The following is a 13,792-nucleotide window of genomic DNA, read 5'->3' on the forward strand; positions in this document are numbered from 1 at the left end:
GGATCCCTCAAAGGGATATTCGTAGGCTTGGTTTTGAGGGAGTAGATGAGTTTCCCTGCATAAGAAACTTGTTAGAGTTAGGTCACAGCATCCAAAAGAGCAGAAAGATAATTTAAATCATTTACATAATCCTCCTTTTTTTGAAGCCCTCTACCTAATACATTTTGCTGCCACGCTCAAGGACACACTGACCATGAGGATCCCAGATGAGAAGGACATTTCCCCCTAGGACAGATGAGAAGAATTTCAGAATTTCTTTTTCACTCCTTAGCAGACAGTGTGGGCCATGTGGGACTGTCTTGTCTCATCAGTGCCCTGCTACAGCAAAGCATTCATGAGCTGTGGAAACAACCACTACTCCTCGACTCAGGTCACAGTCAGAACATGCCCTTCCTTACTCTAACTGAAGTCCCTGGGTTTCATTTAGAGGCATCTGCACTACATGCAATGGCACATAGATACACAGAAGCTGGAAGTAGTAAATACCCTCAGTCTGGACCTAAAAAAAACCCCACAACACAGCCAAAGTTCAGCCAGCAAGAGCAAGGAGACAATTAACACATCAGGCAATTTCTACAGGCTGCTCACCAAACACTCCCAAATTGGGATTTTCCAAATGGACTGAGCAGGACACAGAAAATGCCATAAAAACCATTCAAAGGAAATTGAGGTCTTTGTAGGGGGGAGTGACTTCATTATACATAAGAGAGACTATCTGAATAGAGAGCAGCTTTTTAGTAATTTAAGTAGGGAAGAGAAGTCCTGAGAGTTTAATAAAAAATAAAATTACAACCACCTCAAAGGCCGCTCCGTGAACCTTGTCTGGTTGTATTGTAGAAACACTGTGCTATAAACCACCTAAGCTAGAGAATGGTGTTAATTCACAAAAACCTTACAGTCTTCCTTTAAGGGAGAGAAGCAGGACAAAACAAGTGAGCCCAGCAGTTACCAACACACAAGATTCTCTACCATCCCCAGCAAGTCCTTCAGTGAGAGGGCACAGCAGAGAATGGTGCTGAAGCTGTACATGCTTGGTACAGGCTGCTTTTCATGTACTATAATAACACTATGTCAAGGGACACCAGTGTAGCTTCAGAAGCACAGAATATGTAATTGAGCCACATTTTCCCAAATATAACTATGCTGACAATGAGCTGGTCTTCAAAACACTAGCAGCAGACAACAACTTACACATTTAATTTTGAAATGAAGCCAATTATTTTGGTAGATTGCTAGCAATATTGTCTTTTTAGAAATCTGGTTCCCAGTGAGTGCAACATCAACCTAGAAAACCTGAAAGTAATTGAATTAGCCACAAAAAATAAAACTGCACAAGATTCCAAGCTTTTTTTGGCCCAAAGACAAAAAAAATTGCATATGCCACTAGGAAACATCAGAAAATTAATACAGCTTTTTAGGTAGAGTCAGATACCATGTTTTTGACAGATGTTAGCAAACAACAAAAACATATAAGACAAATTGTCCTTGGGCAAAATGTATTGGGGAAAAGGGTCACTACATTTTAGTTCTGTGACTGCTACAATAATAACTTGGAATAACTGAAATAATTTAATCAAGAAGAATTCTTTTTCATGGAAGACTGGTGACATTTAAAAAGCAAGCACAAGAAAAATACAGCTTGGTAGCCAAAATCCTCAAATACTTAATTACAGTGAAATACCAATAAATGATGTCAACTGCAGAAAAGATTTTTCTGAATGGTGCCAGAAAAACACTGTCTCTAAATTTAGTATTTATAGCTAGCCTCAGAATGATTCAGAAAGCACTGACTTGTGACAGACTAACTCTGTGTGTGCTTCCTGCCTTTGCTGCAGCCCCTGAGAGCACTGCAACCCTGCTCAGTGTGATTACAAACAAACACTGGCGCCAGTCAGAAACAACAGGGACCCAGGGCTTGCCTGACAATCAGAGGAATCAGTGGCAACCAGCATTCTGGCGGATTTGGAATTAGGTTCTAATTGCTGAAGCCCACCATGTAAGAGACCACACAAGCTTTCAGTATGAGAATGTGGTATGTATTACTGAAATGGATTAAAATAAAGAGTGATAAAGGGACACTGGTACATTTAATGAGAATGGTCAATTTTAGCATATAAACATTTGAGAGCAGTAAACCTGCTAGTTGCAGGAAGTCAGACAGCAATGGGCAGCTTATCTATGGCAAAGATGACACAAACTCAAGTGGTTCTCTCTCAGGGTTCAAAGCAAGAACCTGAAGGGGCTGTTGGCACTCTATGCTGACCATAACTGCCTCCTGCATTCCATGTTCTGCCCTACAAAAGAAACCTTGTCTTACCCAACTGCCTACCAAAAAGTACTTTCTTCAGTATTTACCTGAAATCTCTTAATCAACTAACTGCTATCTAAATTAGCAACATTTATCGATATTTGTGCTAATGCCACTATCATCAGCAGGGCAAAGCTCTTCAGGTACGGTTAGTTCTGCACAAGAACACAGAGGAACAGCTGGAATATCATTGTAACAGGTACTGACTGTTCTGCACAGACACTCGGGGAGAACTCCAGCTGCAGTGGACTGCTGACAGAAGAGAGGGACTGCCAATTACATTCTCTGTTACATCCAATTCCACACAGAGACTAAGGAAAGGCTGAAAAGGTTCCACAAGATGTTTCTGTTCTTTACTTGTGGTTCAGAGTTTACAAAGACTGACTACAGGAAGGCTTCCTCCCAGCCTGCAATGCAGAAATAATAATTTTCCTCCACAAGAAAGAACAGCAGGCTATTAACAATTCAAGAAAGCCAGTTATCAGCTCACAAATAATTCTTAGGAATGAAATAAAACTACTCTGAACAGAACCAGCATTATTAGAAACCAAATAAAACTAGCACTGCTTCTAACACTATTACGATACAAACTCTAAAGGTGTTTGCAGGTACAGGTTCTTACTTAACATGTTTTATTCTGTGAGGTAAATTAAAGTAAGACAAGTGAAAAAATTAACTAAATATGACTATGTTGTTACTTAAAAGAAATCTGGAGCACTGCTAAAGATTTTACTATTAGCTCTCCAGAAAAAACAAAGTCAACATGGTTTTAAAAGAGTCTGCTAAAGAGTAAACAAACACTGAAAAACTGAGCACCTACAGGCTTTAAATGCTTCTCTGCCTATTTGGAAATGTATCAGACTAAATCACGTGGACTGATTACATCCATTTGCCATGTTTCTATGCTTGACCACCACCGAATACACAATACTTCATGTAAGAGGTCTGTTTTACCATTCTGGAGAAATCTGCAGATTCAGAATGAAGTATATGCAAGCATTTTTACACTAACAGTCCTTCTCAGTAGTAGCAGTATGTATTTCTAATAACAAGCAAGTCACTAAGCAGAAAAAGAACTCTTCTCTAAGAATTCGAGATTATTACAGCAGAGTATGAATGCCCACATTAAAACACTTAATTACCCAGAAAAGATGACTCGTACATGAATGCAGCTGGTATCTAACACAGGGAAAAAATCCTACATACTTATTTGAAAAGGATTCTGCATACTACCTCCTTGGACAGAAAACCAACACAACATCAAGTCAGTCCCATTTCTGTCCAGCTAACTCTTGAAAACCTTCAAAGACAAGAATGTCATTGCATCTCTGTTCTAGTGCTGCACTACAGTGCATAAAATCCCCTGCTCTGCCCACATCCTCCCTGACTTCATCTGCTGCAGCTTGTGGCCACTGCCCTTAGTTGTGCCACCTGTCTCTGCCAAGAGTGAGGGGCACCAGAGTCCCTGCAACTCTCTCAGGAAGCTGCAGGTTTCTATCCATTGTCCTTTGGCTGCCACACCTCCCCATGGTAAACTCTTGGTCTCTACCCCTTCTTACAAGTCACCTGCACTAAGGCCCAGCCCATCCTCAGCATCCTCTCCTCTCCAGAAGTCTTTTCCCCAACATTTTGAATTTGGCAAGGCCTACCTTGGAAATTGTGCAGTGAGTATTATCCTCTTGCCAATTGTCAGATTCTTAGATTGTTCCCATCTTCTTTTTGGCACTCTTAAAATAATCGATATATCAACTTTAACATTTGGCATACTAGCATTAAGTATTATTTATTTTATCACGACTGCTTCCTCAGAGATCTGCTTCACAGTATTTCCTGAACCCTAGCCTCCCCTTCCTAAAAAAAAATAAGCATATCTAAAACAACAGTATGCAAATATCATCTAGAATTGCTCACTAAACACTGCTGACTTCAGACCTAGGAATCAGTTTCAGGCAATTATTTTAAGCCTCCCCCAACACCAAAAATAAGGTTCCCAGGGAAACAGATTATTCTGGTACAAGGAATGCTACTTGAAGTGAAGCTTCACGTCAGGGAAGAAATTATAAAATTGATCCAAAAGGAATGAAACCCCAAAAGCCTGAACAAAGCAAGCTGCTGGAACACCTATGGGTTTCCCCAAACCCTTCTGTTGATTAGGAGGGTCATCAACAGTTTACTGCCTAACCTGGCTGCCAAGGTCCAGCATTCCACAAGCATAGTGTGGCTGCTCCTGAAAAGTGTTTAGGAAGGGTGAGGAATTCTGTAACAACTTTTTTGCATAACACTCAAGATCAAACCTGCTGACTAAAGCTCCCTACCTTTGAATTTTTAATGCCTGACAACAATCAAAAAGGAGTGTGAGTGACAGATAGTTATACATTCCTGCATGAAACTCTATGACAAATGCTGTGATTCTAATGGATAAATTCCTTACACTTCATCTGCTATCTACTGAACTATTCCAAAACAGCTGCAGCTGTTTAATAGCACTGGGTAAACTGAGGAGGTAATCTGGTGCTCTCATCAACTGTGGCACAAAACCAAGCCTGCGGCAAACAAAACAAGCTTCAGAGAGGACCTTGCCCAGCAGTGGGATTCTGGTAGAAAAAAGAGTATGGTCCCCAAAAAAGCAAAGAGAAGCCCTATTTACAGAAATTTATTTGGCATATAATGCATTCAGTGCCACTTCTCCAAATACTGCCATGAATGATGGTGACAGACTTACTGAGACAAGGTGAACAAAATGAAGACAAGCTTATCATTTATGATTTGTGAAATAATCCATTTTACTACATTAACAGATTTATAATCCAAACATACATACACAGGCATATATAAATCCTACTGAATTATGCATATGCTCCCCCCATAAACAACCAGTGCATCATTTCCAGATGTAACAGCTCATGGTTTCTAAGGAAGGAAGCACAAAGAGCTGAAGGCATGTTGCCAGAAAGGAATCACTAGAAAAATCTTAAGCAGAGTTGTGTTGGCAATATTGGGGGGGGAGGGGAATCATATAATTTTATTACTACGATATGGCATCTCACAAAAGTTATTAATTTTACTATAAAACATAAAAAATTACTACATGCAAAAATGAAAACTGTGGAAGATGCTTTTTGTAAATGCAGGTTAGGAAATTATCTCTATGAAGAACTTAAGAGTAAGCTAAGGCTGCAGAACAAAAAGATACTGCAATTTTTCAGGTCTAAGGAAATTCTTAATGAGATTGGATCCATATTGAAGATTTAAGCCAAAACAGTCCTCACAGACTATGAAATAGAGAATAAACTCTTAAGCACTGATGATTTATGAAATAAAGTTCCTCAGCCCATAATTCTGCTTAGGAGGCAGCTCATGCTCTGACACGTCAATGTCACAAAAGCACATGGTCAGAAGAGTGGTAAATCCCAAAGTATTCAAAACACTTTAGTCGGTACTGGGAAGACCCATCAGGTAGATCTGACCAGCTGGCTCCAGGACACATCAGTGATGCCAAAGCTGCTCATTAAGAACTAAAATGTTGCTACTGCAAAAAACTTGTAAAATAGACATAAACTTCAGCTTCTGTAAGAAAGATACCATCTCCAATGGATTACACCATTCTAAAAGATAACAGGATGAAAGGATTCTTTGAATGTGGAATGCAAAGGAAATAATTATTCTACTGGTGCAACTGGCGTCTGAGACACAGAAATTTAATCATGGACAAGTGCAACAGACACAGCATGCTTGTAGCTCCCCCAAAAATACCAAGTAACAATAGCACCAGGGTTTGTAGGTATAAGACCCCAAGAAAAGCATTATGACAACAGCAATGAGAAAAAACCATGCTGCAGAGGCTCTGGAGAACACATTCCAAACAACTGGAAAGGATACAGAGCTGGAAGTGAAAGGCAGATACTTTTATGAATGAAAGAACCTTAACATTAGAGAAGTTAAGGCACAAGGCACAAGACCTTGTGCAAGAAAGTCACAGCTGAAATGAAGAGAATGGTTTTGATTTGGGCATTGAGATAAACCCATCCAAGTTAGAAAGTTTGCTTCAGTTTAAAAACACAAAGTAAAAAGAGCTGCAGTAGTTCCCTGATCTTGTTTTCAGCTTAAGGAAGGGCTGTCATTACGAAGGGACTCTCCTGAACCAGACTAGTCCAGTGGGCCATAAGATGTAAAAGAAAGAAATATATTAAAAGGGATATATAGAAGTTATACCGACATTGTAAAATCATGAAACATTTCTTAAACATTAAACTTAGCTTCAAGTAAGGGAAGATTTACCACAAAATGTCACATACAATGACTACAGAGGGCAATTCTACTGGGAAAAAAAACAACCAACCAAAAACTCAGCCCCACAAGACAATGGCTGGGAAAAAAAAAAAAAAAAGCAGCTACTTCCCATTAATCTATTATCATCCTCACTTTCTCTGTAGGGATTGTGGAAATGGCAGAAGCAAAGACAACACTCTTTTTCAGTGGTGTTCTGACTTTAAGGAAGGCTTACTTAAGTGTCCTCTGTTCCAAAATCAGACTGCAGGTAAACTAGGCTTCACCAAGGAATGTGGCAAATTCATTGTCAGGAGCAGGCTTTAGTATTGACAAAACATCCTTCCTTTTCCAGTTTCTTCCACCAATGCCACTCAGTCCTGACACCCTTCACTCAACTCCCTCCCTTCTCCCTCATGTAACTTAGGTGGAGCAAGACCACCAGTGCCAAATCCATGGCAGGCAACAGAAAGATATTTGCAATCCTAATTTAGGAAAATTACCTAACAACCAAAACAGTATCAAAACTCAACTGAACGTTGCAAAAACAAAGTTAATACATTCATGAACGTGAACTTATTTAATAGCAATGCCACACTTTAAATGCTGCTCTTACTCAGATTTCTCTTGAGAAAGAGGAAAGTTCTTGGAGACTGAGTGTGTTCAAGGACTGCCCTGAAGAGTGAGTCTGCACTGGGCACACTGAAGCTGTTACTGAGCAAGGCCAGGGGGAGCAGTGCACTGAAGAACAGTTTCTTCACAGTGCTTTAAATGACCCCTAAGTGCAACACCAGTTCAAAGAAGCAAATGTGTAGTTAAAGGCGCCTTAAGATCAACAGTGTGCTCATAATTAACATGGTCACTACCGTTATTAACAGAGAAGCAAAGCTATTTTTGAGCTAGAGGAAAGGAAGAAAAGATTGGCAAAAAGAAATGTCAATGTTCGGGGTAATTTTTGATTACCTATAACAAAAATTGTTGGTATTTCCTCCTGTTTTTCAGAACATTGCTCACATCGGAAGCAAAATATAGTTTTTAAAGCCAACACGTTTAACAGAATTTCACAGAAGGATCAGAACAGAGCCCTACCAAAAAACCCAAAAACCTTGCTGCAGACTCCATCAAATGGAGGTTATTGACTCTGTAATAGAGTAACAGCCACAAGAATGAAGGGTTATTGGTTAAATTATAGTCTTACAATCATCATCTAACTTATACCCAAAGATTATTTTAGGAAAAGCCATGCAAATATCCACAGTGGTTTTCTTGGCCTATGTTTTTTTTCCTCCCTCTTAAATCTTACAATAGTTCTGCCAAATAGTTTTGTACAAGCTGTTCCTTGCCTGGGTTGTGCATCAATTGCACAAGTTCACCAATTCCATAAGCTTTCATACTCAGGCCTCTCTCCTTCAAATGTTTTGGGTATTTTCTTTTTTTTTTTTTTATATATTTTGAAGTGACAAGCATCAGTCCTCTTCTTCACCAGTCCTTGGGCTTCATAAGCAAGAGTAAAAATCACTGAATACTAAACAGACTTGAACAGCAAGTATTCTCTTTAGATTTCATTCTGAGAATGATGTGGGGAAACATACTTTTCAGTGGTGAAAAATACTTTTTCACTAAATACACTTGTATTTCTAAAGTAATAAGAACTTATTACATTTGTATGCACCACAGACTAAGATTCATTCACCTCTTTTCAGCTACCCCCAAACAAATAACTTAGAATAAAGTTGGTCACATTGATATCTTTTGTTCTACAACAAGAAGTAAGGACCTTCGACAGCCCATTCATCCCTCCCAAGGATCCTATCTGCAGATCCATCATAGGAAAAGCCACTCAAGTCTCTGGAGGTGCTCCTCTCTCCCCATGCTGGCTCAGATGGCTTTGCCAAAAGATGACAGAATAAGTACTAAATGTCAGAGCGGGCAGAAGAAAACAGACACCAACCTCCCTCTTGCATTTCCTCTTTGGAGGGTGTCTTTTGTGTGAAAGGGAGTCACATCCCTGAAGAAGAGCAGACAATCTCAAACACAGAAGACTCGAGGCAGGGGACAAACTGACAGGCATTTCACATCAGCTGTGTGACAAACCTGTAAACTGGATTTGAAAAAGGCAAGTGAAGCAGCCAGGAAAATACAAGCCATTAGCTTGGGCATACAGGCTTGCAAGAAAGGGAAAAGCTGAATAAAAAGCATCAGATGGAAGTTTGTATCATAAAACACCACTGTCTTTTTATTGCTAAGATAAATTACCTTGTCTCAGAAAAAAAGCAATGCAGTAGATTTGATCCACTCTACAGAATCATTTAATAAATTACTGTACAGGAAAGCTCAGTTTCAGGTGTAGTAGATCACTATTAATATGGGGCTAAACAAGTGCTCAGACTGAAAGGGCTATGAAGGGAAAGGGGAGACTGCAAGGTGACCAAAACAGCAGTCTTGGGACCAGGAAATAAATAAATGCTTTAGTTTAAATAAATAAACTAATTTAGACTGGCACATCGTATGATGTTAAAACATGCTGCCAAAAAAAGTCACTGAAAGCTGTGAGGGTTTTTAAGAAAATCACTGAACACAAACTCAAGCACTCCAAAAGAGGTCTAAAAGCTTAATGTCTTTGGCCCACTGGGGACTTGAGACAGTTAAAATACTTCCAATCTTTATCTCCACCCTTTTCCTTGATTTTTTACAAGATCTGTAGACATCTAAATAACTAAAGAATTTATATATGTATTTACACGTATATGTATATCATTATACTTTGGCATTAAAGCAAAACTGCAGACCAAATTTACAATACTGACTTTTCACTATATCAACAGATATATGCCTTAATATAAATTGTTGACTTAAATTTAACTGCTGCGCATTCTGGCAGGCAGTAAAATAACAGAGGAGACTGGTATTTCAAAGCACAGAACAATCTAACCCTTCTAGTTCTGAAGTAGAAACACCTTAGGGTTTCATAAACAGAGTTCCTAAAGGTTTCAATTTGCTTTGATACAACAGTATACAAACTCTAGCAAAATGCAACAATGTGTATATTTCGATCTCTCAGACAGTGCCAGACATCAGGAACGACAGAGGTACCGGTAGCAGTGTTTTCAGTCACAGCCATAGCAGAACACAGCCCCAGGCTCCACTACCTTACACATTTACAAACACACACTGCTGGGTTAAACCCACTGCCTCCACAGGACACACAGCCCACATGACTCAACACTTGTCTCCAGTGTCCCAAAGGTTTCGGAGAGAGCCTGGATCATGACATTTCCAGGGCATGATGCTCACTGCTGACCTACAGCCATGTGCACTGGGGCCTTGGCTGGAAGGCTTTGCTGCTCCTTCCTACCTGCACACCTCCACGCTCTTCCCACACAAACCTGAGAGCAGGAGGGGACAGACTACGTCCCAGTGTCACTGCGGTGCACAAGGATGCAGCCAGCACACTGCTGCCTCACAGCAGGAGTGGGGGAGCACCCCACCATTACCACAGCCTCAAGGACTCAGGATCAGCAGAAATTCTGTACAGGCCCTGGCAGTGCAACTTCAGAACCAGGGAACCATTTCAGTTGAAGAAGACAAAGTCCATCCGTAACTCTCTCCACTATGAGATCATACATTCTCTTCCCAGAGTCTTGTTCTTGACTAGTTTCTAACCTGAGCCTGTGGACACCAGCCTTCTCTACGCAGTGACCCTGGCATATGCCCTTGCAGTGACCTGAATAAAGCAACTGTTTTGTAACACAAGTGTGGATGATCACATAACCACAATGTCCTAATGCATGTCGTGCACACATGGAGTGCAAATCGAGGGATATCAAGGCTGCAAAGACAACTTCAGCTCTGGTATTATCCAACTTCTAAAAGCTCAACTCCACACCATAAATTAGGATTTTACAGAGCCTTGTTAGCTCTCTTGGGGTTTTTCTTCTTCAGGAAAAATGGAAGGGGTAAAACAGAGGAACAGCATAAATAAGCCTGAGAAAGCAGACACTCCATTGGACCCACTTGGCTGCCAACAGCTCGTATGCACACAGGACTGCCTGACAACATGAGCTAAGAAATTAAGCACCAGTTTTTAATACCCATCCTGTGGCACTATTAAGATATTACTGTTGAATAGCTCACTTTATCTTAAATATGTCTGATGTCTTCCAGCTGAGGAGACAGATTCAGTGATCTTATGTTCTTTTCTTGCATACTGCAATGCAGAGAATTAAACCTCTTTCCTTTTAAATTACCTCAACAGATATTCTACAGTTTAACTTCAGTTTTTGTTCTAACAAATGGTAAATACATCTGCTCCTCTTTATGCACGTTTTCTTCCTCCTGTTACCTCCAGTTTGCAGCCTTCCTATTTCTTCTGCCATTCACTCTTCCATTTTTGTGTTTACTTCTCTGCTTTTTCCATGTACCCTGTCTATAATTTTGTTTTCACTAATTCTATACTCTACCTGCAACAATTTCTCATCAGTATCACTGCACCTCTTCATTAGGCATAAAGGACACCCTTCACTGCCCGATGTTATTTGTGGAAGTAAACTAAGGTGCTTACAGAGGCATAAATATTGAGTTTTCTCCTGGTGAAGAGTCCCCTCAGAATCAGCTGGACCTGGAAGACCCAGCTGGGATGGAATGGTTTAGGTTACACCTGAGGCTGCAACCTACCTGCATTTTACCTGTAAGCTGAAAAAGTTTAACAAATAAAAACAGGAAGCAATGTCTGTTCACTGCAGATCATAAAAACACAGGTGAAAATGAGAAGAATGTGTGTCTTTTTTCCCCTTCTATTGAACAACATGAAGACAGTGAATTCTTTGAAGTACTGCAAAGTCATATGAGATGTCACCATGCTTGATGTCCCTTGAAACAAGTAAACATTCCAACCACAACCAGTTTTATGTCTCCCTGTCTTCTGCAGACAGACAGGTTTAGGTATATTATATATACTACTGTCAAAGCAAGTCAACAGAACAGAAATCAGTGTCAACTCCTAATGTCTTTAAACACTATCAGTTTCAAGAAAAATAGGATCAGCTTTTACATGAGAATCAAAACTATGCTTTTCTATGCTGCTTCCCTTGGTATTTGTCACAGTCTTTCCAGAAGTCATAAAGAAAGGAATACAGTGGTGAAAGCTTTTCAGTTTTCTCATCAAAATATAAGAAAATAAGATAAAAACAGACAAGTCTATTTCAAACTCTTCCCACTATTCTGTCCCTTTTGCCACTTCACTGCAGTATCAGTTTACTCTTGTTCACATGAAGACAGTTCTGCCCTGGACATATTTGAACTTATTAAGAAAGAGCTCAAACAAAATTCCTGTCTTTTCTTATGGTAAAATAAAGCAAATGTCAGTCAAATGTAAGGTACTAGACATTTGTTTAGATTGACAGAGCTAGGATTTAGACTTCTGAGTTCAGGAAGCTAAATCTTATATTCCAGGGATGTACAGATTTGTCAGTAAATTTCTTAAGAGCAATTTAACTGTCGAACTACTAGACTTGCAACTGCTGAAAACAAGGAAGTACTGGCAGCTCCACAGATGTCTTTTTTTTTATTTATTAATTATACACTATAAATGGCCAGAGATTCATTTATGGAAGACACAGGAACCACTTAGAGAATAGTGCAGTTGCACCCCTGAGGCCAGTACAGACATTTTCTAATGCCTGTATGCCCTCTTTTTTAATATTACGAAAATGTAAACAGAGACTACTAACCCTTTTTAGAAAGTTTGTAAGCGGCTTTGCAAAACTGATGGTATTTCGGGATATCTGGTCACTGCTCCAAAATCTTTAAAGTGGAAGTCCACACAAATCATGCACTTGGCTTCTCCTCCTCTGAGTTTGCCTTTCATCTGCTTAGAGCAGGCGTGGTGAGGCCAGTACAACAAAGTGGGAAGCTGCTGCCTCTTTAGTTAAAAGACTCCGAACATTGTTACATGCATTAAGAACCCCAGGAACAGTCTTCCATAACTTCTGAAACTTCACATAGAACATGTAATTCAAACAGAATTTTAAAAGTGAGTTTTCAACTGCACGGCCTCATCCTAGCTCAAGAGCTTGCTGAGAGTAGAGACCTCAGAGGGAATCATCAGTGCACCACCCGTGCATTACATCACTCGCAGGATTCACTTGAAATGTGGCATATAAAGGAAAGGCTATACCACTATAAAGCTCCAGAGATGACTTACCAGCTTTGGTCAGATGCTGCACGTGCATCATGACGCCCTGAGTGTAAGCCCCTGGCTCATAGTTGTCCATCTCCCCCGCCACGATGTGGGCGACCCTGGCGGCGCGGCCGCGGATGGCGCCTGCGGCTCGGTCCAGGCCCTCGGCGTCCTGCTCGCGCAGCGCCACGATGCACCTGTTCACATCCTCCAGGATGTGGCTCTCTGCAACACAACAGCACTGCGTTAGCACCGCACCTCGGAGGCATTCACACCACTGACACACACAGCTGAGCTCGGCTGGAAAGCTTACAGTGGGAAACCTACACAACTGCCTTGAAATTCTTCTAAGGATCTATTGATTCCTACTATTCAAAGGCACCATAATACTCTCCTATAAGCAAGAGCAACAATAAAATACCGAGTCAGAAAGTGTTATAAACATATCAAAACCACAAAATCTGACATACGAGGCAAGTATTTGCAAAATGAAGGAAAATTAAAGCTGCTACTTGATTGCTGAAACCTTCTAAAGCCACTGTGACAACATCTTCCATAATGAGATTAGTCTCCAATGACAAACAATTACCTAACAACTAAACTAACTTCTTCTATGTTGGTAGGATGCTCATGCTAAATCAAACTCTGGAGTAAATTATCGTCCCTCTGTCTGTCTAAACATACATTTTTCAGCTGGCAATAGTAAAGTTGTATTTGTGCTTGCCAAACCATTCTTTGATACTCAAATACATAGAAACAGGGAACAAAATATCAGCAGGAAGGACAAAGACAACTGGTACTAAGACTGGTCCTAAACCCAAAGGGTGACAGGCAATAAGCAACAGCTCAAATCAAGCTAGAAGACAGTAATGTCAAGAACTACAGAGAGAACAGTTACATGGTAGGTCAATATTTCCATCTATACCACCAATACTGAAGGACATGTTCTTTTTTTTTTACAGGGAAAGTAATGCGAATTTAAAATTTAACATGGTACAAAAGGTAATATCATAAAACACGTTTTCAAATGATGGTGTGTT

At 40.1% G+C, this 13,792-nt stretch overlaps 1 protein-coding gene across 8 annotated transcripts in view; it reads right to left on the reverse strand.

The window, feature by feature from the left end:
• CTNNA3 (catenin alpha 3) overlaps nt 1-13,792 on the reverse strand; it is a 411,474-nt gene that overhangs the window by 82,957 nt on the left and 314,725 nt on the right. For all 8 annotated transcript variants that reach the window (XM_085064278.1, XM_085064275.1, XM_085064277.1 and 5 more), the window contains one exon: nt 12,777-12,977. In XM_085064278.1, coding sequence (XP_084920404.1) covers nt 12,777-12,977 — 201 coding nt within the window. The remainder of the gene's footprint in view (nt 1-12,776; nt 12,978-13,792) is intronic.

The sequence above is a fragment of the Lichenostomus cassidix genome, chromosome 6, assembly GCF_008360975.1.
Source record: "Lichenostomus cassidix isolate B80296 chromosome 6, HeHo_3.0, whole genome shotgun sequence".
Classification (NCBI taxonomy): domain Eukaryota; kingdom Metazoa; phylum Chordata; class Aves; order Passeriformes; family Meliphagidae; genus Lichenostomus; species Lichenostomus cassidix.